Source organism: Procambarus clarkii, chromosome 31 (genome assembly GCF_040958095.1).
Source record: "Procambarus clarkii isolate CNS0578487 chromosome 31, FALCON_Pclarkii_2.0, whole genome shotgun sequence".
Taxonomy (NCBI): Eukaryota; Metazoa; Arthropoda; class Malacostraca; order Decapoda; family Cambaridae; genus Procambarus; species Procambarus clarkii.
Genome location: NC_091180.1, coordinates 32,359,559 through 32,386,253, shown reverse-complemented (window position 1 = coordinate 32,386,253; position 26,695 = coordinate 32,359,559). Strand labels below are relative to the sequence as shown.

The window sequence follows — 26,695 nt, the reverse complement described above, 5'->3', positions numbered from 1 at the left end:
CCTCGGTACTTACCCGTTCAGTAATCCCAGAATTGTTCAGCCCACGAAAAAGATTCGAGTTTTGTGCTTACTTAATCATTCTTACTTAATCATACTTAAATATGATATTACTTACATGTTATGCAGAACATCAGCATTTCCAAATTTGCTGACAATACAGAAATGTTTTGGCTGTAGTTAGTTAGAATAGAGTTAGAATTCTATAGTTAGAATACAGAAATATGCTGAAAATCAAATAAAAACTCGAAAATCGTTACTAGTCGAACTAGAAATGCAGGCGATGAGTCACAATAACGTGGCTAAAGTAAGTTGACCAGACCACACACACTAGAAGGTGAAGGGACGACGACGTTTCGGTCCATCCTGGACCATTCTCAAGTCGATTGTGACTTGAGAATGTCACAATCGACTTGAGAATGGTCCAGGACGGACCGAAACGTCGTCGTCCCTTCACCTTCTAGTGTGTGGTCTGGTCAACGAACTAAATATGTTTCTTAAATAGATGAAAGACGAAACAGAAGCCGTTTAATGCTGAAAAATGGAGAAAGAGAGTGAATAGATGTAGTGAATACATCTATTACAACCTTGGGAGATTGTAATAGAAGTAACTTAATACTATCAGGACAATGGTGACATTGCGAGGTCCGAATGCTAGACAAATCTGACAGTTATTATGAGTTAGAATTAATTAGAATCTTAATTAGTTAGAATCTTTAGTTAGAATCTCAAGTAGTTAAAATCTCAAGTAGTTAGACTCTCAAGTAGTTAGAATATTAAGACCCACGGATTGATATCTATAGAGGTGTTAGTAGTAAGATATTGATGTTTATATATATATATATATATATATATATATATATATATGTCGTACCTAGTAGCCAGAATGCACTTCTCAACCTACTATGCAAGGCCCGATTTGCCTAATAAGCCAAGTTTTCATGAATTAGTTGTTTTTCGACTACCTAACCTACCTAACCTAACCTAACCTAACTTTTCTGGTTCCCTAACCTAACCTAACCTATAAAGATAGGTTAGGTTAGGTTAGGTAGGGTTGGTTAGGTTCGGTCATATATCTACGTTAATTTTAACTACAATAAAAAAAAATTAACCTCATACATGATGAAATAGGTAGCTTTATCATTTCATAAGAAAAAAATTTGAGAAAATATATTAATTCATGAAAACTTGGCTTATTAGGCAAATCGGGCCTCGCATAGTAGGCTGAGAAGTGCGTTCTGGCTACTAGGTACGACATATATATATATATATATATATATATATATATATATATATATATATATATATATATATATATATATATATATATTCTGAAGGAATGATCATCATTCCTTCTGAATGATCACACACACACACCCAGGAAGCAGCCCATAACATCTGTCTAACTCAAAGGTACCTATTTACTACTAGGTGAACAGAGGCATCAGGGTGAAAAAAGTTTTGCACATTTGTTTCTGCCTCCGCCGGGGATCGATTCCCCGACCCTAGGATTAGGAGTCCACAGCGCTCTCCACTCAGCTATCAGGCCCCCTCTGTGTGCGTGTGTGTGTGTGTGTGTGTGTGTGTGTGTGTGTGTGTGTGTGTGTGTGTGTGTGTGTGTGTGTGTGCGTGTGTGCGTGTGTGTGTGTCCCATATTAATCGTTTTCTCAGCTAAGCAGTTGTCACTTGCGGTATGCAGGAGAACTTCAATAACTACAGCTGTTAACACCGAGCAATTCAACGGGCTCACCATAGACCGTGCTACTTGTAATTTTTTGTTCCAAGTAGCGAATCTTAAACAACAACAACAACCGAGCAATTAAAGACATTTACGGCGGGAAATAAGACAGAAGTTCGTGACAGTAATTTATTATGCACCCCATACATGGGCACATAATGGGGTCCAGGAGCTGAACACGAACTGAACCCCATGGTTCATTTAACTAAGTTGTTGTTGTTGTTTAAGATTCGCTACTTGGAACAAAAAGTTCCAAGTAGCACGGGCTATGGTGAGCCCGTAGATTTAACTAAGCTAATGACTTTCTTGTGAAGCTAGTTACAAATTTAATACAAACGTGTACATACATATCCAGCATATACATATATTCACACACATATACATATACACAAATACATATACATGTTTCATTGAATATGACAGCACATTTTGTATTGATTATTTTCTTGTTTGGGGCTTCAGTCCCTCTGACTAGTGTCCTTGTTTTAATTAGAAGAGAATTTCTCCAAAAGTCATCTTTGTTCGAGGTAACGAAAAATAAATAAATAACTGTAGAATGAATTTCAGTTATGATAAATTTACACAACGTTTCGAGCCGACATGGTTCATTCTCAAGTGATGAGACGGTCCCGGGGCGTATTGGATTTAATATATAAATACATGTACATATATGAATAGTCTTTTTATATCACCAGTGAGTCAACAAGTGGCCCACAATAGCCTGTACTCACCTAGTTGTGCTTGCGGGGGTTGAGCTTTGTCTCTTTGGTCCTGCCTCTCAACTGGTCTGTATACAAGGCTGTTTGCATGTGTGACGAGGCAGTTATACAGTTACATAAAACAAACATTATATAGAGGAATGAGCTTGAGAATGACGTAATGTCAAGACACGGGAAAAAATAGGCGTAAGAAAGGAACTATCAGGGGAAAGCGGCAAGCCATTACGACAATATAGCACTGGGAAGGGGTCAGGATAAGGATTTGGGATGGGATGGGGGGAAAGGAATGGTCGCTAACCACTTGTGGACGGTCTCGGGGGATTGAACGCCGACCTGCATGAAGCGTCGCTCTATACCCTCCAGCCCAAGTGGAGATGAATCGGAAATAAGAATAAACATATTGGGAAACGCAAACAAACAAACGAGGTTGCTTGAGAGACCCAAGTTGGAGAAGAAAGTACTGAGAGAAAGAGAACAATTAAGGAAATACGTGAAGTGCCTCCAATTGGCCAGTTTTTTATTGACATCTCGAATGACCGCAGTAAAGAGAATTTGACGTCAGTGCGAGCATCATCAAACAGGCGACGTCAACACTGATCTATCCCCCTAACCCCCCCCCCCCCACCCCACTGATATCACACCCCCATAATCCCCCCCCCTGTTGCCCTCCCCCCACCCAAACCCCCACTTCACCCCCCCCCCCCCACCCCCTTCCCCAATATCAACGGCAATCTCCCATCACCCACATTGGGCACCGCTCCTGTGCCAGGTAAGTTACGGGCTCACCATAGCCCGTGCTACTTGGAACTTGTTCCGAGTAGCTGAATCTATAACAACAACAGCAGCACCCATATAACCCCCTGTCCACCGCTAACCTAATTCCTTCCTATACTAACTACAAGTGGTTATCTTGAGATGATTTCGGGGCTTAGCATCCCCGCGGCCCGGTTCTCGACCAGGCCTCCTTTTTGTTACACATCCCCCAGGAAGCAGCCCGTAGCAGCTGTCTAACTCCCAGGTACCTATTTACTGCTAGGTGAACAGGGGCATCAGGGTGAAAGAAACTCTGCCCATCGGTTTCCGCCTCTACCGGGGATCGAACCCGGGAACCATAGGACTACGAATCCCGAGTGCTGTCCACTCAGGTGTCAGGCCCCCTTATAGGGCTATCAGGCCGCTGTCAGGGCTCGCCATAGCCCGTGCTATCATTACACATAACCAAGACGTGGACCAATAGATCTTATTGGCTCAGTCGATTAAGGCAGCGTCTGGGATGCTCTCGGACGCAGGTTCGAATCCTCGGCACGGCCCTTGTGGATTTGTGGGGGGGAGGGAGGGAGGGACGGGGGCTTCATGAGAATATGTTTCCCACTTTTTATCGTCATTTCGCAGTCATTATATATATATATATATATATATATATATATATATATATATATATATATATATATATATATATATATATATATATATATATATATATTTTTTTTTTTTTTTTTGTTTTTTCTGGTGGAATGCCCTCATGGGCATGAAGCATTCCACGGTTGTTGTTGTTGTTTGAGATTTAGCTACTGAGAACGAAGTGTCCAGGTAGCACGGGCTATGGTGATCCCGTAAGAGTACATGGTATACAGTGATTACTTATTGATTATGGTGCACCTCTCATGTTATTGTTTTAGGTAAAATTAATCATTTGGAGACGGTACAAAATGAAGCCATGAGAATAATCCTGGAGGATATCCAAGAAATGCTGTAGTGGAGATAATGAGGATGGAATTGAACTTCAGAGTATTGGGGATAGTATTTCAAGAGATAAATGTACCTTCGGCTGTTGTTGTTGTTGGTGTTTAAGATTCGCTACTTGGAACAAAATGTTCCAAGTAGCACGGGCTATGGTGAGCCCGTAGTGGACTTACCTGGCACAGGAGCGGGGCAAGTAGCACGGGCTATGGTGTGCCCGTAGTGGACTTACCTGGCACAGGAGCGGGGCAAGTAGCACGGGCTATGGTGTGCCCGTAGTGGACTTACCTAGCACAGGAGCGGGGGCAAGTAGCACTGGCTATGGTGAGCCCGTAGTGGACTTACCTGACAAAGGAGCGGGGCAAGTAGCACTGGCTATGGTGAGCCCGTAGTGGACTTACCTGGCACAGGAGCGGGGCAAGTAGCACGGGCTATGGTGAGCCCGTAGTGGACTTACCTGGCACAGGAGCGGGGCAAGTAGCACGGGCTATGGTGAGCCCGTAGTGGACTTACCTGGCACAGGAGCGGGGCAAGTAGCACGGGCTATGGTGAGCCCGTAGTGGACTTACCTGGCACAGGAGCGGGGCAAGTAGCACGGGCTATGGTGAGCCCGTAGTGGACTTACCTGGCACAGGAGCGGGGCAAGTAGCACGGGCTATGGTGTGCCCGTAGTGGACTTACCTGGCACAGGAGCGGGGCAAGTAGCACTGGCTATGGTGAGCCCGTAGTGGACTTACCTAGCACAGGAGCGGGGGCAAGTAGCACTGGCTATGGTGAGCCCATAGTGGACTTACCTGGCACAGGAGCGGGGCAAGTAGCACGGGCTATGGTGAGCCCGTAGTGGACTTACCTGGCACAGGAGCGGGGCAAGTAGCACGGGCTATGGTGAGCCCGTAGTGGACTTACCTGACACAGGAGCGGGGCAAGTAGCACTGGCTATGGTGAGCCCGTAGTGGACTTACCTGGCACAGGAGCGCGGCTGTAACTTGTACCTTCGGTGATTTGATTAATGAGAGGCGGAGGATCTATCATGAATTAAGCAACACCGACGGATATAACATATCCGTCCCCGACCACGGCGGTCTCCGAGCCCCTGTGTCTTCTTTCACCAACTTGGAGGTCACCTCCGGAGCTGGAGCCCCCTAGGGGCAGTTCGATGTTACCTTCAACCTCGTTCTGACAGTTCCTGCGACGGCGCTGGAACCAATCGTATTGGCGTTTGCGACCATTTGAGACTTTCGGCGCCGTGGAGAGGGAGGAGGACCTGCTGCATGGGTAACAGCTTCTCCCCCGTATCAACCTATCCTGACTTTGCGCCCTGTCTCACAGTCTCCTGAGACTGATGGATGCCAAATACTTGAATATAGTTTATATTGAGGTTATCTTGAGATGATTTCGGGGCTTTAGTGTCCCCGCGGCCCGGTCTTCGACCAGGCCTCCACCCCCAGGAAGCAGCCCGTGACAGCTCACTAACTCCCAGGTACCTATTTGCTGTTAGGTAACAGGGGCATCAGGGTGAAAGAAACTCTGCCCATCATTTCTCACCGGCGCCCGGCATCGAACCCGGGACCACAGGATCACGCGTCCAGTGTTCTGTCCGTTCAGCCACCGGCTCAGGTACATATACTTTAACTGTTTGGCGTTGTTCGTTGTTCGTTTGCATCGTTGTAAAGATTGAGATAGAGCAGCTGCAGATTATACACACAGTAAATAGGTACCTGGGAGTTAGACAGCTGTCACGGGCTGCTTCCTGGGGGTGGAGGCCTGTTCGAGGACCGGGCCGCGGGGACACTAAGCCCCGAAATCATCTCAAGATAACACAAGATAACGGAAGCTGATTGTGACAGCACCGGGAACTGTATAATCATCATTCAAACAGTATTCAGAATCATTCGAGCATCAGCCACCCTGAAAAAAGGTCCTTGACTTCTGTAAGATTACAGCCTGGCGCCTGGGTTCCTCCCAGCACCTGACAATTCTGCACCCCAATGACCGACTCTTAGGGAAGTTGAGTAAGTGTGTCTGTAAGTACTGATGACTAGGGTCAGATTCACGAAGCAGTTACTCAAGCACTTACGAACCTGGGGCCAGATTCACGAAGCAGTTACGCGAGCACTTACGAACCTGGGGACGAGATTCACGAAGCAGTTACGTAAGCACTTACGAATCGGGGCCCAGATTCACGAAGCAGTTACGCAAGCACTTACGAACATGTAAATCTTTCCTCAATCTTTGGCGGCTTTGTTTACAATTATTAAACAGTTAATGAGCTCGGAAGCACCAGGAGGCTGTTTATAACAATAACAACAGTTGATTGGCAAGTTTTCATGATTGTAAACTGTTTAATAAATGTAATCAAAGCCGTCAAAGATTGAAGGAATGATGGACAGGTTCGTAAGTGCTTGCGTAACTGCTTCGTGAATCTGGACCCAGGTTTGTAAGTGCTTGCGTAACTTCTTCGTAAATCTGGGCCGTTGCTGGTTACCACACCTACTGGCGTCATACCTTACACACCTGCACCTGTCTACACACCTGGTGATGGTCGGAAATGTGTATACATGTCGGAAATGTGTGTTTATTGGATCTTCTCCATTGCTGGCCCCCGTCCGCCTTCCATAACAAGGCATTCGGAAATGCTTTCCAGACCCATTACCAAATAGTGTGGCGGCGACATTCGTCAGACGGATCATGTTAAACAATTGTGAATGGTAGGTGTTGGTGTGGTATTATACGGGGCGGCGTGACGGGTCCTGCTCGCCACTAACAAGATGGGATTGTATTGACAATTTCCTGTCCATAAGTCATTGACAAGATCCTCAGAATGACCATTTCTTGAAAAGGTGTTGATATGGTCTGAATTTCCTTCTGACACGTGTGTGTGTGTGTGTGTGTATTCTCTTAGTTGTATTCATCGAGTTGTGTTTGCGGGGGTTGAGCTTTGCTCTTTCGGCCCGCCTCTCAACTGTCAATCAACTGTTTACTAAATACTTTTTTTTTCCACGCCACACACACACACCCCAGGAAGCAGCCCGTGACAGCTGACTAACTCCAAGGTACCTATTTACTGCACAGTGGCATAGGGTGAAAGAAACTTTGCCCATCATTTCTCGCCGGCGCCCGGGATTGAACCCGGGACCACAGAATCACGTGTCCAGCGTGCTGTCTGCTCAGCCGGCCGCCCCCCCCCTCTGTGTGTGTGTGTGTGTGTGTGTGTGTGTGTGTGTGTGTGTGTGTGTGTGTGTGTGTGTGTTCTCACGCTTATATTGGCGTTATAATATAAGCTATAATGGACACGCTTATACTGACGTGTCCATAACCTATAAAGACCTCTAAGTTGAGGCTCTCTAGACCCTCAAAGGTTGACAGTGGCTCTCAATGTAACAATCCACTGTGAATTATATTTGTATCATCGGAAACAACGCCTTAGCCGTTTGTACATCTGTAAATCACTCCAATAATTAGTTGTTGTTGTTGCCACAATTTTGCTAGTTCATTTAGTCGCACATTCACTAGTTACTGCTATTCCCAGTTCCCGTTTTTGCCAAAAGATTGCATACTGCGAACAAATCCACAAGGGCCGTGACGAGGATTCGAACCTACGTCCGAGAGGATCCCAGACGCTGCCTTAATCGACTGAGCTACGACATGGTCAAAAGAATTGCAACCAGAAGTTCTACTGAACTTAATTGGATTTTCTGTGTCTCTTAACAATATTTTAAATCCCTTTACCTAATAGTGTTATGGGGCTCCCTGAATATGGCAGCCGCACTACCTTCAACTTTCCTTGTAACATAGGTGTAGATAATATAGTATATATATAGTTAATACACACACACGTAGGCCTATACGACCTGTTTGCCATCACTTTTAGATTGAAGGGCTCGTCTGGGTGGACGAGGCTGTTGTCAAGTCTGCACAACAAGTTGTCAAGTCACAACAAGTTGTCAAGTCACAACAAGTTGTCAAGTCTGCCTAACAAGTTGTCAAGTCTGCCCAACAAGTTGTCAAGTCTGCCTAACAAGTTGTCAAGTCTGCCTAACAAGTTGTCAAGTCTGCCTAACAAGTTGTCAAGTCTGCCTAACAAGTTGTCAAGTCTGCCTAACAAGTTGTCAAGTCTGCCTAACAAGTTGTCAAGTCTGCCTAACAAGTTGTCAAGTCTGCCTAACAAGTTGTCAAGTCTGCCTAACAAGTTGTCAAGTCTGCCCAACAAGTTGTCAAGTCTGCCTAACAAGTTGTCAAGTCTGCCTAACAAGTTGTCAAGTCTGCCTAACAAGTTGTCAAGTCTGCCTAACAAGTTGTCAAGTCTGCCTAACAAGTTGTCAAGTCTGCCTAACAAGTTGTCAAGTCTGCCTAACAAGTTGTCAAGTCTGCCTAACAAGTTGTCAAAGCTGCACTTACCTTTGTGCTTCTCTTGGTGTCTTTGACTGCTTCCTGTCAAGCAGTCTCTCTCTATGACTTATGACACCAATCTCCCATATGACAGATGAGGAGGTGATACCAGTACTTAGGTCAAATGGGCCAGGCGGGTCTTTACGGGGCTATTCATGCCCATGCCACCTCTTGGGTACCTTAATCATCATCAATCATCAGGTGGGTATCCAAGAATGGAATTATCAAGGGAAAGCGCCAAGCCATTACGACTATATAGCACTGGGAAGGGGTCAGGATAAGGATTTGGGATGGGACGGGGGGAAAGGAATGGTGCCCAACAGCTTGTGGACGGTCGGGGATTGAACGCATGAAGGCAGACCGTCTACCATCCACCCTACAAAGCGTAAGTACATCTAGATTGATTGATTGATAAAGATTAAGACACCCAAGAGGTGACACGGGCATGAATAGAAGCAGCTCCGTAGCAGCTGTCTAACTCCCAGGTACCTATTTACTGCTAGGTGACAGGGACACCAGGGTTAATGAAACTTTGCCCATTTGTTTCTGCCTGGTCCGGGAATCGAACCCGGGCCACAGAATTACGAGTCCTGCGCGCTGTCCGCTCAGCTACCAGGCCCACCTGTGCGTGTGCGTGTGTGTGTGTGTGTGTGTGTGTGTGTGTGTGTGTGTGTGTGTGTGTGTGTGTGTGTGTGTGTGTGTGTGACTGGCGCGGAGTTTAGTCTGGTAGTGATGATAATCAACCGAGTTTTTCTGCAACCAAATAGCCGTGATCTTGCAAATAATAGCATTTTGCAACGCTGAATTTGTTTAGTCTCTGGGTGGTGGTGGTGGTGTACTCACCTAGTTGTGCTTGCGGGGGTTGAGCTCTGGCTCTTTGGTCCCGCCTCTCAACTGTCAATCAACTGGTGTACAGATTCCTGAGCCTATTGGGCTCTATCATATCTACACTTGAAACTGTGTATGGAGTCAGCCTCCACCACATCACTGCCTAATGCATTCCATCTGTTAACTACTCTGACACTGAAAAAAGTTCTTACTAATGTCTCTGTGGCTCATGTGGGTACTCAGTTTCCACCTGTGTCCCCTTGTTCGCGTACCACCCGTGTTTAATAAACTCTCTTTATCTGCCCTATCAATTCCTCTGAGAATCTTGAATCTGGTGATCATGTCTCCCCTAGCTCTTGTGTCTTCCAGCGACGTGAGGTTTAGTCCCCGTAGTCTCTCCTCGTAGCTCATACCCCTCAGCTCGGGTACTAGTCTGGTGGCATACCTCTGAACTTTCCCCAATTTAGTCTTGCTTAACTAGATACGGACTCCATGCTGGAAATGCATACTCCAGGATTAGTCTGACATATGTGATATACAAGATTCTGAATGATTCCTTACACAAGTTTCTATATGCGGTTCTTATGTTAGCGAACCTGGCATACGCCGCTAATGTTATCTATCCTCTTGATATGAGCTTCAGGGGACAGGTCTGGCGTGATATCAACCCCCAAGTCTTTCTCTCTCTCTGACTCTTGAAGTATTTCATCTCCCAAATAATACCTTGTATCTGCTCTCCTGCTCCCTACACCTATCTTCATTACTTTGCATTTGCTTGGTTTAAATTCTAAGAGCCATTTATGTGTGTTTGGCATGACAGCTAGTGTGGTAGGCTGTTGTATGTGGGGGGGGGGGGGGTGCTAGCGTATGTTGGGGGGGGGGGGGGTGCTAGCGTATGTTGGGGGGGGGTGCTAGCATATGTTGGGGGATTGGGTTGCGTAAGTGTATTGTAATGCTGAAGTATGTTTGTTTGTTTGTGGGTGTGTACTTACCTATCAGTGATTAGTCCTACTAGCCTCATTGTAGCTGTTCATTTATAATTGAACTATTCTTTGTTGAGTTATTACGGGCTATTCATGCCCGTGCCACCTCCTGGTTGGCTTGATCAATCAATCAATCAATCTGTCGAGTTAGGTCATTCAATTTGTGGATGTAACCCCATCTTTAACTTCTTCTTCTTCCAATCCGTCCCACTTATAGATCACTTATCTACCTTGTCAATTCCCCCTCAGTATCTTGTGTGTTGGGATCATGTCTCCCCCTGTTTCTTCTCTCTTTTCAACGGCAGTGAGGTGTAGTTTCCTTAACCTGTTCCCATAGTTCAAACCTCTGGCAATTAATCTTGTTGCAAACCTCTGGACTTTGAAAATAATTGTTGGTTTAATGCTTCATAAGATGCGGATTGTGTTCTGTAATTGTGTTCTTCATGTTCTGTTATTGTTCTAGGGAAGGTTGCGAAGACTGCCTTGAAAGAGTCCTTATGTAGGAGTGTCAGAGAGGTTGCTATGTTTGTCTGTCGTCTCGTGTGCTGTCCATCTTGTTCTAGGGCCACATTCTTGAAGCGGTTACGCAAGCACTTACGAATCCATGGGGGTCAGATTCACGAAGCAGTTACGCAAGCACTTACGAACCTGGGGCCAGATTCACGAAGCAGTTACGCAAGCACTTACGAACGTGTACATCTTTCCTTCAACCTTTGACGGCTTTGGTTACATTTATTAAACAGTTTACAAGCATTAAACTTGCCAATCAACTGTTGTTATTGTTATAAACAGCCTCCTGGTGCTTCGGAGCTCATTAACTGTTTAATAATTGTAAACAAAGCCGCCAAAGATTGAGAAAAGACGGACAGGTTCGTAAGTGCTTGCGTAACTGCTTTGTCAATCTGGCTCCAGGTTCGTAAGTGCTTGCGTAACTGCTTCGTGAATCTGGACCCTGTACCTCTGGAGATAGTAATGGAGTCTTATCCACTTCCCCAAAACTTTTTCTATATCCGACTCCTGTCGTTGACTTCATGGCCCGCTTATGGTGTGGGGCCCGGTCTCTCCTCAGTTTGTAACATGCTATGTTAACTTTGCGTCGTCTGTGAACATTTACATGAACGACCTCACCCACTCACGACCCCAGAGCGCTGTCCACTCAACCACAAGACCCCAAACAAGACTTTTTTCCTGTGACATGATTACCACATACAAAATACTCAGGCGAATAGCCATGGCAGACAAGCGCAGTTCTTTTCTGCATGAGTTGAACAGTGTGTATAAGGGCACAATGTGGAAATTGAGGACCTAAATGAGCCATTGAGACATTAGAAATATATAAATATATAAAAAAAATCGACTTGAGAATGGTCCAGGACGGACCGAAACGTCGTCGTCCCTTCACCTTCTAGTGTGGGGTCTGGTCAACATATTTCAGCCACGTTATTGTGACTCCTCGTCTGCATATAAATATATATTTTTTTTTCTATTTCAGAATTAGTCAAGTGGAATACACCAACAAGTTAACTGGTGAGAGCTGAAGCTCAACATCTACAAGCACAACCAGGTGAGTACAAGCACAGGAGCACATACATGCACATATGTACATGTATGTGCTGCATGTCAGCACGTACATATGTACAGTCAGTAAGGGAAATGCACCTAAAGAAGGAGAAGGCTGGAAAGCCACCTCCGAGTCACAATTTTTAAGATCATATACGACCAAGAAATCAAATATCAGTAAAGTTGAGAAATATTTGAAGGCATCAGGTCCACGATGGGTGTTAAGCTGGAGGTGGAGAGCTGAAGCTCACTGCCTGGTAGTCACTATTAGGTAGGAACTATTAGCTAGGAGGCCTGGCCAGAGACCGGGCCGCGGGGACCCTGAACCCCGGAATCACCGCAAGGTAAGCATACACACACACACATTAACGTATGAGTCGAATATATATATATATATTTATATATATATATATATATATATATATATATATATATATATATATATATATATATATATATATATATCCCTATGTAGATATTTATGTATTTACAAATATACATTTATTTGCTTGATTATCCACTTAACTTTAATATATCCCGGAGTTTTTGAGGCACTTATAATTTTTTGAGCGCTTCCTATTTCCTGTGCGACACAGGTGTGTAATACATGTGACTATCGCTGTGACTGTTGATACTGGCGAGAGTGATACTATTATCTGGATACATGGCTCTGATACACACACACACACACACACACACACACACACACACACACACACACACACACACACACACACACACACACACACGCGCGCATGACAAGCACCTAACTATAGGACCGCCTCGAAGCTCTCAAAATGTGTTGTCGCAAGGCGGAGACGAGATACGTACGGCATCTAGACTATATGAGAGAATGTCTGTCTGTCTGTCCAAAGTTGGAGGCCAGATGCATGGGGCCAGCCTCACCCAAACTGATAAGGGGGAATGGTTTGGGGTATGGGATGAACATAGGCTGGTCGGGGAGTCGCCATAATTCAAGAGAGAAGAGCGTGCCTGGGCCACATTCAGACCCCCCACGACGAACGACTTTCACAGCTAAATATTTCCAAAATAAAAAAAAAATTCTTATTATAATATACACTATTATTCACTGATCTCGGGGAAAAAAAACAACAGAAATCTCCAGCTAGCCTCACTTTGGCCGTAGTCCCATGAAACAGACGATCATTTGCTACAGGGTTAAGGCTACTAACTCAAGACTCGTCTCTTTCTCAGAGTAAAGTGGTAATAAGTTGTTTTATTATTTCACTCCGCTTATAGACCAACCAGGCGGTGGTGGGTATGTGGGCCTGCGGGCCGCTCCAAGCAACAGTCTAGTGGACCAAACTCTCACAAGTCAAGTGGGGAGTAGAAGAACTCCCAGAACCCCATCAAGCAGGTATCAACCAGGTATAGCTTCTCCAACCTGTCATCACCCACATATTAGACAGATCATATTTTTATTAGAAAGACAATATATGGATGGATATAGATGGATAAATTGATGAATGATTAAATAGATGGATAAATTGATGAATCATTAAATAGATGGATAAATTCATGAATGATTAAATAGATGGATAAATTGACGAATGATTAAATAGATGGATAAATTGATGAATGATTAAATAGATGTATAGATAGATGAATGATTAAATAGATGTATAGATAGACGGATACATGGATGGATGGATACATGGATGTATAGATAAATGGATGTATAGTTAAACAGTCTCTTTTTATACGTTCGACCCATAGTTGCTCCAAGCACCATCAATTTTGGTTGACAGGTGAGCCTTTTGGGAGTATTTTAATTATCAGGAGAACGCGCCAAGCCATTACGACTATATAGCACTGGGAAGGGGTCAGGATAAGGATTAGGGATGGGACGGGGGCAAGGAATGGTGCCCAACCACTTGTGGACGGTCTCGGGGGATTGAACGCCGACCTGCATGAAGCGAGACAGTCGCTCTACCGTCCAGTCAAAGTGGTTGGGCTTAATAATTGGGTAATTTTATTTAAACACTTCTTGAGCCTCGTAGACTGAAAACCTATTTATAACAATGTAATTGTTTAATTAATTGTAATAACGATTGTAATAGGGTAATGGAGAACAATTATATGTAATTGTTCTTAAATGTAATACTTAAAGGAGCAAAGACCAGCGGGCAGATGAACACTTTAGGCCTAAAATGGGAAAACAGACCAACGGGTTACAGTAGCTAATTGTACTGATTGTACCGAATCAGTAGATTCAACTGTACCGAATCAGTAGATTCAACTGTACCGAATCAGTAGATTCAACTGTACCCAATCAGTAGATTCAACTGTACCGAATCAGTAGATTCAACTGTACCGAGTTAGTAGATTCAACTGTACCGAATCAGTAGATTCAACTACCGAATCAGTAGATTCAACTGTACCGAGTTAGTAGATTCAACTGTACCGAATCAGTAGATTCAACTACCGAATCAGTAGATTCAACTGTACCGAATCAGTAGATTCAACTGTACCGAATCAGTAGATTCAACTGTACCGAATCAGTAGATTCAACTACCGAATCAGTCAAAATGTCCAATCGTACGTTAAGCTTAATTTAGAAAACCTTCTTGTTTGGAGTCATCACGTAACGAATTCTCTCTACAAATCGTTGGTTCATTCTAATTTAGATTTTCTATAATTTGTGGTTTCTATTTAAGGAAAGATATTGTATGATTTTAAGCGTTCAAGCGTCGATGTTGATGATAGGCACTTAAAAGCTTATTTCTCGATTTTAAGCGTTCAAGCGTCGATGTTGATGATAGGCACTTAAAAGCTTATTTCTCGATTTTAAGCGTTCAAGCGTCGATGTTGATGATAGGCACTTAAAAGCTTATTTCTCGTGAATTAAAATAAGTTGAAGAGTTGATGTTATTATATGAACATCAAGGTGAAAGAAGACACGACATTCTGGAGTCAGAATAATACTTCAATTATTAGTCAATCACACACAGCCTATAGCAACGGATTACAATTGACAGACATGCACGCTTGGATCCAGTAAGCAAAATATTTTGATCTTTGGTAGAGGATAAACAGCTTCTTAGAGGGAAAATTTGGCATTTACGTCTAAACGTTTATTCTTAAGCTGACTAAAAGTTATTTTGTGTTTTACTTCTGCATCTCCTGCCATGTCTTATTTTATACTCCCGGCTTCCTCCTCCGTCTTCTCCTAATCCTCTCTGCCTAACAAGGCTCCTCCTGGTGGTCTTCCAGACTCCTGAATTAGGATTCCTGACGAGGCCTCTCACCTGCTGAAGGAGAGGTCCAGGAGCTGGTGTGTGAGGGAGTGCCACTGGCCTCACTGTAGTGTGTGTGTGTGTGTGTGTGTGTGTGTGTGTGTGTGTGTGTGTGTGTGTGTGTGTGTGTGTGTGTGTGTGTGTGTGAGTGTGTGTGTGAGTGTGTGTGTGTGTGTGAGTGTGTGTGTGTGTGTGAGTGTGAGTGTGTGTGTGTGTGTGTGTGTGTGAGGTTGTGTGTGTGTTGGTGCGGAAATAGCTGTACTGTATAACTGAGGCAGATGGCGACCTGATGGCTTCCAGACCCCATCATCAAGTGTGGACTGGTCCCCCCCCTCCACAAGATGCACTTGCACACACCCCCCCCCCCCCCAACCGAACCCAATTTCCCCTCCCCTTCTCCCCCCCTCTCACGCTACCCCAACACCCCCCCCCCCCCAACCCCCTTGCCTACCTGGACAACCCCCTCCCCCCCTCCCTGGCCCCACCCCCCTCCCTCCCAACGCAACACCTGTACTCATTACCCAGAAGTGGGATTACTGTGTTGGGTGGAGTGGGATTACTGCGTTGGGTAGAGTGGGATTACTGTGTTGGGTGGAGTGGGATTACTGTGTTGGGTGGAGTGGGATTACTGCGCTGGGTGGAGTGGGATTACTGCGCTGGGTGGAGTGGGATTACTGCGCTGGGTGGAGTGGGATTACTGCGCTGGGTGGAGTGGGATTACTGCGCTGGGTGGAGTGGGATTACTGCGCTGTGTGGAGTGGGATTACTGCGCTGGGTGGAGTGGGATTACTGCGCTGGGTGGAGTGGGATTACTGCGCTGGGTGGAGTGGGATTACTGCGCTGGGTGGAGTGGGATTACTGCGCTGGGTGGAGTGGGATTACTGCGCTGGGTGGAGTGGGATTACTGCGCTGGGTGGAGTGGGATTACTGTGCTGGGGGGAGTGGGATTACTGTGCTGGGGGAGTGGGATTACTGCGCTGGGTGAAGTGGGATTACTGCGCTGGGTGAAGTGGGATTACTGCGCTGGGTGGAGTGGGATTACTGTGCTGGGTGGAGTGGGATTACTGTGCTGGGGGAGTGGGATTACTGCGCTGGGGGGAGTGGGATTACTGTGCTGGGGGGAGTGGGATTACTGCGTTGGGGGGAGTGGGATTACTGTGCTGGGGGGAGTGGGATTACTGTGCTGGGGGGAGTGGGATTACTGTGCTGGGTGGAGTGGGATTACTGTGCTGGGGGAGTGGGATTACTGTGCTGGGGGGAGTGGGATTACTGCGCTGGGTGGAGTGGGATTACTGTGCTGGGTGGAGTGGGATTACTGTGCTGGGGGGAGTGGGATTACTGTGCTGGGGGGAGTGGGATTACTGTGCTGGGTGGAGTGGGATTACTGTGCTGGGTGGAGTGGGATTACTGTGCTGGGGGGAGTGGGATTACTGTGCTGGGGGGAGTGGGTTTACTGTGCTGGGGGAGTGGGATTACTGCGCTGGGGGAGTGGGATTACTGTGCTGGGGGGGAGTGGGATTACTGCGCTGGGTGGAGTGGGATTACTGTGCTGGGTGGAGTGGGATTACTGTGCTGGGGGAGTGGGATTACTGCGCTGGGGGAGTGGGATTACTGTGCTGGGGGGAGTGGGATTACTGTGCTGGGGGGAGTGGGATTACTGTGCTGGGGGAGTGGGATTACTGCGCTGGGGGAGTGGGATTACTGTGCTGGGGGGAGTGGGATTACTGTGCTGGGGGGAGTGGGATTACTGCGTTTGTTCTCGTAATAACACGTCACATTTTGACGTGTCCTTTACCAAAAGCTGATGTTCTAGAAATTGTTTAACGGCTGGTGAAATTGACATATTGTCCCGTTTTCTGTTGGTGACCCTTGCTGTACGTCCCCATCAATCATTTTCCTTGTCTATCAAACCCCACCTGTCTGAACACTTGCCACGTGATCTTGTTGGAGGTTCTGGGAGTTCTTCTACTCCCCAAGCCCGGCCCGAGGCCAGGCTTGACTTGTGAAAGTTTGGTCCACCAGGCTGTTGCTTGGAGCGGCCCGCAGGCCTACATATACCTGCTTGATGGGGTTCTGGGAGTTCATCTACTCCCCAAGCCCGGCCCGAAGCCAGGCTTGACTTGTGAAAGTTTGGTCCACCAGGCTGTTGCTTGGAGCGGCCCGCAGGCCTACATATACCTGGTTGATGGGGTTCTGGGAGTTCATCTACTCCTCAAGCCCGGCCCGAAGCCAGGCTTGACTTGTGAGAGTTTGGTCCACCAGGCTGTTGCTTGGAGCGGCCCGCAGGCCCACATACCCACCACAGCCCGGTTGGTCCGGCACTCCTTGAAGAAAACTATCTAGGTTCCTCTTGAAGATGTCCACGGTTGTTCCGGCAATATTTCTTATACTCGCTGGGAGGACGTTGAACAACCGTGGACCGCTGATGTTTATACAGTGTTCTCTGATTGTGCCTATGGCACCTCTGCTCTTCACTGGTTCTGTTCTGCATTTTCTTCCATATCGTTCACTCCAGTACGTTGTTATTTTACTGTGTAGATTTAGTACCTGGCCCTCCAGTATCTTCCACGTGTATATTATTTGGTATCTCTCTCGTCTCCTTTCTAGTGAGTACATTTGGAGAGCTTTGAGACGATCCCAATAATTTAGGTGCTTAATCTCATCTATGCGTGCCGTATATGTTCTCTGTATTCCCTCTATTTCAGCAATCTCTCCTGCTCTGAAGGGGGAAGTGAGTACTGAGCAGTACTCAAGACGGGACAACACAAGTGACTTGAAGAGTACAACCATTGTGATGGGATCCCTGGATTTGAAAGTTCTCGTAATCCATCCGATCATTTTTCTGGCTGACGCAATATTTGCTTGGTTATGCTCCCTAAACGTCTTACACCCGCCCCCCCTTCCCCTCCAGACGCTACACCCGCCCCCCCCTTCCCCTCCAGACGCTACACCCGCCCCCCCTTCCCCTCCAGACGCTACACCCGCCCCCCCCTTCCCCTCCAGACGCTACACCCGCCCCCCCTCCCCTCCCCCCGACATAATCCGTTCAGAGTTGCAACAGTTGTGTTATTACCTGTTGCACTTGGCAACATAAGATCACTATCCGCACTCTGGCTCACCTGACAGCGGCCCGCTATGCTGATTGATTGATTGATAAAGATTAAGCCACCCGAAAGGTGGCACGGGCATGAATAGCCCGTACAGGCCGCTATACCTGACGGCGGCCGCTACATACCTGCTCATATCTACCTGCCCGAGTGACAGGTATAGACGCCTCCCCTCCCCCCCCCCTCTCACCTGACTTAGTCCTCTCATTAGTGGTCCCCAGAGAGGACCATTAATGTCCTTATCTTCTACGACGCATCGTTAACCTTTAACCATCTCCGTGGCAATCTTACGGGATATTCGTGCCCGTGCCACCTCTTGGAGGGCTTAATCTTTATCAATCACCGTGTCGGTATTGATAATGATGATAAAAAGTTGTAATAAGTATTGGGAGATAATGATAGCAATCGAGGCATTGTTAGTGATTGGTGTACATCTGTCGTTAGTGATTGGTGTATGTCTGTCGCTAGTGATTGGTGTATGTCTGTCGCTAGTGATTGGTGTACGTCTGTTGTTAGTGATTGGTGTGCGTCTGTTGTTAGTGATTGATTTACTTCTAGTGAAAGTCTTGGAAGCATCAGACTAATATATAAATATATATATATATATATATATATATATATATATATATATATATATATATATATATATATATATATATATATGACAATGTCAGACCACGGAGGAAATGAAACAGGAAATTTCCTTAAGTACTTTCGTATATTAAATACATCTTCAGAAGGAATCCTTCTGAAGATGTATTTAATATACGAAAGTACTTAAGGAAATTTCCTGTTTCATTTTCCTCCGTGGTCTGACATTGTCACATTCTTAATCACGTGTTTATTTTCGTGATATACACACACACATATATATATATATATATATATATATATATATATATATATATATATATATATATATATATATATATATATATATATATATGTCGTACCTAGTAGCCAGAACTCACTTCTCAGCCTACTATTCAAGGCCCGATTTGCCTAATAAGCCAAGTTTTCCTGAATTAATATATTTACTATAATTTTTTTCTTATGAAATGATAAAGCTACCCTTTTCACTATGTATGAGGTCAATTTTTTTTTATTGGAGTTAAAATTATCGTAGATATATGACCGAACCTAACCAACCCTACCTAACCTAACCTAACCTATATATATAGGTAAGGTTAGGTTAGGTAGCCAAAAAAAGCTAGGTTAGGTTAGGTTAGGTAGGTTAGGTAGACGAAAAAACATTAATTCATGAAAACTTGGCTTATTAGGCAAATCGGGCCTTGCATAGTAGGCTGAGAAGTGAGTTCTGGCTACTAGGTACGACATATATATATATATATATATATATATATATATATATATATATATATATATATATATATATATATATGTGTGTGTGTGTGTGTGTGTGTGTGTGTGTGTGTGTGTGTGTGTGTGTGTGTGTGTGTGTGTGTGTATATACTCGTACGTATCAGGCAAATTTGCAAAAATAGGTCGAATTTATTTAATAATATTTCCTCCCTAATTCTTTTTTGACTTAATATAGCTTCGTTATATTTAACACTTATGGTAATGTGTATTGTATATTCTGAATCAAAACTAACTTGGCAACCTAGCCTAACCTAACTTAACCTAACCTAACTTAACCTAATCTAACCTAACCTAGCCTAACCTAATCTATCCTAACCTAATGTAACCTAGCCTAACTTAACCTAGCCTAGCCTAACCCAACCTAACCTAGCCTAACCTAATCTAACCTAATCTAGCCTAACCTATTCTAACCTAGCCTAACCTAGCCTAACCTAACTGGCCTATCATTCCTCTAGACTTCTTCAGAAAAATTCGACTAATATTAATAATAAGGCGAGTAATCATACAAATATGTCAATACATTAATGTGATCTTGAGGTTATCTTGAGATGATTTCAGGGCTTAGCGTCCTCGCGGCCCGGTCCTCGACCAGGCCTCCTTTTTGTTACGCCCCCCCCCCCCAGGAAGCAGCCCATTGCAGCTGTCTAACTCCCAGGTACCTATTTACTGCTAGGTGAACAGGGGGCATCAGGGTGAAAGAAACTCTGCCTATTTGTTTCCACCTCTACTGGGGATCGAACCCGGAACCTTAGGACTACGAACCCCGAGCGCTGTCCACTCAGCCGTCAGGCCCCCGTGTAGGTGATGTGAAATATCACCTGGGTCAATATTGCCATGGGAGACTACCCATCTCCCATGTTCCAGTGATGCCTGAGGCACAGTGCTCAAAAGGCTCTGGTCTTCAAGACTGTACAATGTTGAGACCAAGATCAGGAGCCAGATTCACGAAGCAGTTACGCAAGCATTTACGAACCTGTACATCTTTTCTCAATCTTTGGCGACTTTGTTTACAATTATTAAACAGTTAATGAGCGCCGAAGCACCAGGAGGCTGTTTATAACAATAACAACAGTTGATTGGCAAGTTTTCATGCTTGTAAACTGTTTAATAAATTTAACCAAAGCCGTCAAAGATTGAGGAAAGATGTACACGTTCGTAAGTGCTTGCGTAACTGCTTCGTGAATCTGGTCCCAGGTCTTGGTCTTGAAGACTGTTCAATGCAGAGATTGTTAACAATGTTTACAATCACTTCACATGGAAATCAGCCAACTAGTAACAATCAGCTAACTACTCACTCACAATTACATCTCTTGTCATGTCTACAAATTAACCAATTCCACAAAAAACTAGTCCTATCGACGTATGATTTGTTTAGCTAACCTCAAACATTTTCCTAATGAGAAACTAACCACAAGACGACCCACGGAACCTATAGTTTTCTAGTAGGCTTTTTTTACCTGAGCCCCAAAATATTACTTTGCATAATTGTTTTCCTTGGAATTCCGGCCCGGCTCGTCGGGGGACAGAAGACGGTAGCTGATGGATAGACGGGTTAGCGTGCAACGGCTCTGTCCCTTCAGAGAAGAATAGTTATCACTTTTGTGCATGTCTACTGGTTCAGCCAAGAGGGAGGGGGGGGGGTAGGACAGTGTGGGGCCCTGGTGTTGTGTATGGTGGGTCTGGTGTTGTGTATGGTGGGTCTGGTGTTTTGTATGGTGGGTCTGGTGTTGTGTATGGTGGGTCTGGTATTGTGTATGGTGGGTCTGGTGTTGTGTATGGTGGGTCTGGTGTTGTGTATGGTGGCCCCTGGTGTTGTGTATGGTGGGTCTGGTGTTGTGTATGGTGGGTCTGGTGTTGTGTATGGTGGCCCTGGTGTTGTGTATGGTGGCCCCTGGTGTTGTGTATGGTGGGTCTGGTGTTGTGTATGGTGGGTCTGGTGTTGTGTATGGTGGGTCTGGTGTTGTGTATGGTGGCCCTGGTGTTGTGTATGGTGGGTCTGCTGTTGTGTATGGTGGGTCTGGTGTTGTGTATGGTGGGTCTGGTGTTGTGTATGGTGGGTCTGGTGTTGTGTATGGTGGCCCTGGTGTTGTGTATGGTGGGTCTGGTGTTGTGTATGGTGGGTCTGGTGTTGTGTATGGTGGGTCTGGTGTTGTGTATGGTGGGTCTGGTGTTGTGTATGGTGGCCCCTGGTGTTGTGTATGGTGGGTCTGGTGTTGTGTATGGTGGGTCTGGTGTTGTGTATGGTGGGTCTGGTGTTGTGTATGGTGGGTCTGGTGTTGTGTATGGTGGGTCTGGTGTTGTGTATGGTGGGTCTGGTGTTGTGTATGGTGGCCCTGGTGTTGTGTATAGTGGGTCTGGTGTTGTGTATGGTGGGTCTGGTGTTGTGTATGGTGGGTCTGGTGTTGTGTATGGTGGGTCTGGTGTTGTGTATGGTGGGTCTGGTGTTGTGTATGGTGGGTCTGCTGTTGTGTATGGTGGGTCTGGTGTTGTGTATGGTGGGTCTGGTGTTGTGTATGGTGGGTCTGGTGTTGTGTATGGTGGGTCTGGTGTTGTGTATGGTGGGTCTGGTGTTGTGTATGGTGGGTCTGGTGTTGTGTATGGTGGCCCCTGGTGTTGTGTATGGTGGGTCTGGTGTTGTGTATGGTGGGCCCTGGTGTTGTGTATGGTGGGTCTGGTGTTGTGTATGGTGGGTCTGGTGTTGTGTATGGTGGGCCCTGGTGTTGTGTATGGTGGGTCTGGTGTTGTGTATGGTGGGCCCTGGTGTTGTGTATGGTGGGTCTGGTGTTGTGTATGGTGGGCCCTGGTGTTGTGTATGGTGGGTCTGGTGTTGTGTATGGTGGGCCCTGGTGTTGTGTATGGTGGGTCTGGTGTTGTGTATGGTGGGCCCTGGTGTTGTGTATGGTGGGTCTGGTGTTGTGTATGGTGGGTCTGGTGTTGTGTATGGTGGCCCTGGTGTTGTGTATGGTGGCCCCTGGTGTTGTGTATGGTGGGTCTGGTGTTGTGTATGGTGGGCCCTGGTGTTGTGTATGGTGGGTCTGGTGTTGTGTATGGTAGGTCTGGTGTTGTGTATGGTGGGTCTGGTGTTGTGTATGGTGGGTCTGGTGTTGTGTATGGTGGGTCTGGTGTTGTGTATGGTGGCCCTGGTGTTGTGTATGGTGGCCCCTGGTGTTGTGTATGGTGGGTCTGGTGTTGTGTATGGTGGGCCCTGGTGTTGTGTATGGTGGGTCTGGTGTTGTGTATGGTGGGTCTGGTGTTGTGTATGGTGGGCCCTGGTGTTGTGTATGGTGGGTCTGGTGTTGTGTATGGTGGCCCCTGGTGTTGTGTATGGTGGCCCTGGTGTTGTGTATGGTGGCCCCTGGTGTTGTGTATGGTGGCCCTGGTGTTGTGTATGGTGGGTCTGGTGTTGTGTATGGTGGGTCTGGTGTTGTGTATGGTGGGTCTGGTGTTGTGTATGGTGGGTCTGGTGTTGTGTATGGTGGGTCTGGTGTTGTGTATGGTGGCCCTGGTGTTGTGTATGGTGGGTCTGGTGTTGTGTATGGTGGGTCTGGTGTTGTGTATGGTGGGTCTGGTGTTGTGTATGGTGGGTCTGGTGTTGTGTATGGTGGGTCTGGTGTTGTGTATGGTGGGTCTGGTGTTGTGTATGGTGGGCCCTGGTGTTGTGTATGGTGGGTCTGGTGTTGTGTATGGTGGCCCCTGGTGTTGTGTATGGTGGCCCCTGGTGTTGTGTATGGTGGGTCTGGTGTTGTGTATGGTGGGTCTGGTGTTGTGTATGGTGGGTCTGGTGTTGTGTATGGTGGGTCTGGTGTTGTCACCTCATTCTTTTGGTTTGTGTTCCTCGCGTGTGCCCCAAAGAATGAGGTTAATGGATAAAATACAATGCCCAAGATTACCAACAGAGTGCCGGCGGGGGGATTTGGAATTAACCTCGGCTACCAACCTCTTTTTTCCGGTCGCGTTGGTCGAGTGGTTAAGGGATCCTGTACATCAGTTGCATTGCTTCTGGCAGTATGGGTTCGAGTCACTTCTGGGGTGTGAGTTTTCAGTTGCATATATGCCTGGAGACCGTTCAGGCTTGTTCGCATATTATATTATATATATATATATATATATATATATATATATATATATATATATATATATATATATATATATATATATATATATAATTACTGTATATCATTATGTATTTTATATTATAAAACACAGTACAGTATTATAATTTGCATAGTCATGTATTCACGATGAAAATACTCTCGTCTTCACAGTGAATAACCCGACAACACCCGGATACAGAGATCGAACGGAGTTTGTTGTTACTGGAGCGGAATACTCCCGGGTTGGTACACCTGGCTCCCGGGGTGAACCAGGAACAGTTGGCAGCTCTGGTAAACATTGCACGGAGGTAAACAAAGTCTCGTACGTGGCGTGTCGGGGGAGAGAGAGAGGGTGGAGGGGGGGTTATAACTCCCTATTTTACGTGCCTGGACGGCATGATACTTACCTATTTCGTCGCCGTGTCCAGTCACAGCCAACAGGTGAAGGATGTCGGGGGAGAGAACGGCGGGAATTCCTTTTAGTTTACCCATAATGATAGAAAGATGTACTGCTACGGAGTCCACTCAACAACTTCTCACGGCGCACTATACAGCTGATAGGCAGTTGCCAGACACCGCCAGTCCTCGACCCACACGTGTTCATGCGGTTTTATTTTGTTTTTTATCGTTTTTTTTTAACATTTACCGTCATAATTAGCCCGGGGAAATCAATAATGGTTGACGAATAGTTTGCAAACGCCGGTTGTGAACGATAACTGTTAAACACTGACCGAAATGTTTGTGGGTTTAGCCAGATTGTGGGAATACGAAATGTTACGTATTCTAAAATGTTCAATTTCTTTCTTTATTATGCACCCCATACACATCCCGTGGGCGGTGGTGGAAAGGGTTACAGAGGCACAGGTTCAGGAACTGAACCCATTATATTTTTTTATAAATAATTTATATAAATAAACAAGAAAATCAGATAAAATTCTACTGACATCAAAACGCGTTCAACACCAGTGTAGACTTTTCTTTTTTACTTACAAAGAAATATTAATATTATTTTCTGAACCCAATGTTAGTTTATAAATGTAATCCTTTCGTGTCCGTATAAAGGACGCAGTATACATGCTAAATATACTCACAGGATACATATGGTCATACACATAGGATACATATGGTCATACACACAGGATACATATACTGAGATACAGGATACATACTGAGGCCAATAATAAAGTAATTAAAAAAATTCTGCCAGAAAACTAATTTAACATTCAGCATTCATTCAAGATTCATTCAACACTCTCTCAACATTCAACATTCATTCAACAATAAAAATATATCAATGCAGGAATCGATCAAATCTGAAATTCCTTTTCGTGGAATGATAAGATGTAAACACACTGCGAACAAATCTTCAAGCAAGGAACAAAGACAATATGTGTTTGCTTCTTTGAATTAGTGTTGAATGGTGTTCCTGTGCGGCTCCTTACTCATCTTGGGGTCTCCGAATGCATGATGGAGCTGACGAGTTAGTTGCAATCCAATTCATCTTGCAATTCCCCTTTGAGGAGACTGAGGGGCATGAATATACAGAGAATGGCAATAAAAAAAATTAGACAACATAGACTATGTTGACTATTTCTCTAAAATAGTCAAAATATACATAAATATTTATATACATAAAATACAAAATCAATTAGACAACATAGACTATGGATGTGCATTGTTGTTGCTTTAGATTTAGCTACTCGGAACTATAATATCCATGTAGCACGGCCTATGGTGAGCCCGTAATTGCGTTCGTTTATTCGCGATAGTCTCGTTAATGTGATATTTGGGGTCAGAGTTTTAAATGAAGGTGGAGATTCCTTATTTTAGCACTGATTTAAGTTCTTGTTTTAATAACGTTATCATGGTGGCTGATGTAGATGAACAATGTTCACTATCGTGTTCCTCATTCTTCAGCTGCATTTTTAACCTTTGTAGTTGATGTGAGTTTTGCATCTAATGCAGCTGCTGTTGTTGGATTAATGTTGAGTTTGATGCGCAGGGCTTCAGTTGCTTCACATTCCAGTAAGTAATGCAATAGTTGGCTGTTGTTGTTGTTGTTGTTGTTGTTATAGATTCAGCTAATGGGAACAAGTTCCAAGTAGCACGGGCTATGGTGAGCCCGTAATTTACCTGGCACAGGAGCGGGGCAAGTAGCACGGGCTATGGTGAGCCCGTAACTTACCTGGCACAGGAGCGGGGCAAGTAGCACGGGCTATGGTGAGCCCGTAACTTACCTGGCACAGGAGCGGGGCAAGTAGCACGGGCTATGGTGAGCCCGTAACTTACCTGGCACAGGAGCGGGGCAAGTAGCACGGGCTATGGTGAGCCCGTAACTTACCTGGCACAGGAGCGGGGCAAGTAGCACGGGCTATGGTGAGCCCGTAACTTACCTGGCACAGGAGCAGGGCAAGTAGCACGGGCTATGGTGAGCCCGTAACTTACCTGGCACAGGAGCAGGGCAAGTAGCACGGGCTATGGTGAGCCCGTAACTTACCTGGCACAGGAGCAGGGCAAGTAGCACGGGCTATGGTGAGCCCGTAACTTACCTGGCACAGGAGCAGGGCAAGTAGCACGGGCTATGGTGAGCCCGTAACTTACCTGGCACAGGAGCGGGGCAAGTAGCACGGGCTATGGTGAGCCCGTAACTTACCTGGCACAGGAGCGGGGCAAGTAGCACGGGCTATGGTGAGCCCGTAACTTACCTGGCACAGGAGCAGGGCAAGTAGCACGGGCTATGGTGAGCCCGTAATTTACCTGGCACAGGAGCGGGGCAAGTAGCACGGGCTATGGTGAGCTCGTAACTTACCTGGCACAGGAGCGGGGCAAGTAGCACGGGCTATGGTGAGCCCGTAACTTACCTGGCACAGGAGCGGGGCAAGTAGCACGAGCTTGAGAGG

At 45.7% G+C, this 26,695-nt stretch overlaps 1 protein-coding gene across 2 annotated transcripts in view; it reads left to right on the top strand.

Moving 5' to 3' along the window:
* LOC138349873 (uncharacterized) overlaps positions 1–13,343 on the top strand; it is a 315,021-nt gene extending 301,678 nt beyond the window's left edge. For both annotated transcript variants that reach the window (XR_011230117.1, XM_069334698.1), the window contains 2 exons: positions 11,887–11,958; positions 13,215–13,343. Coding sequence is in view for 1 of the 2 variants with exons in the window: in XM_069334698.1 (XP_069190799.1) it covers positions 11,887–11,918 (32 nt within the window). In the remaining variant the exon portion in view is untranslated. The remainder of the gene's footprint in view (positions 1–11,886; positions 11,959–13,214) is intronic.
* The last annotated feature ends 13,352 nt before the right edge of the window (positions 13,344–26,695 follow it).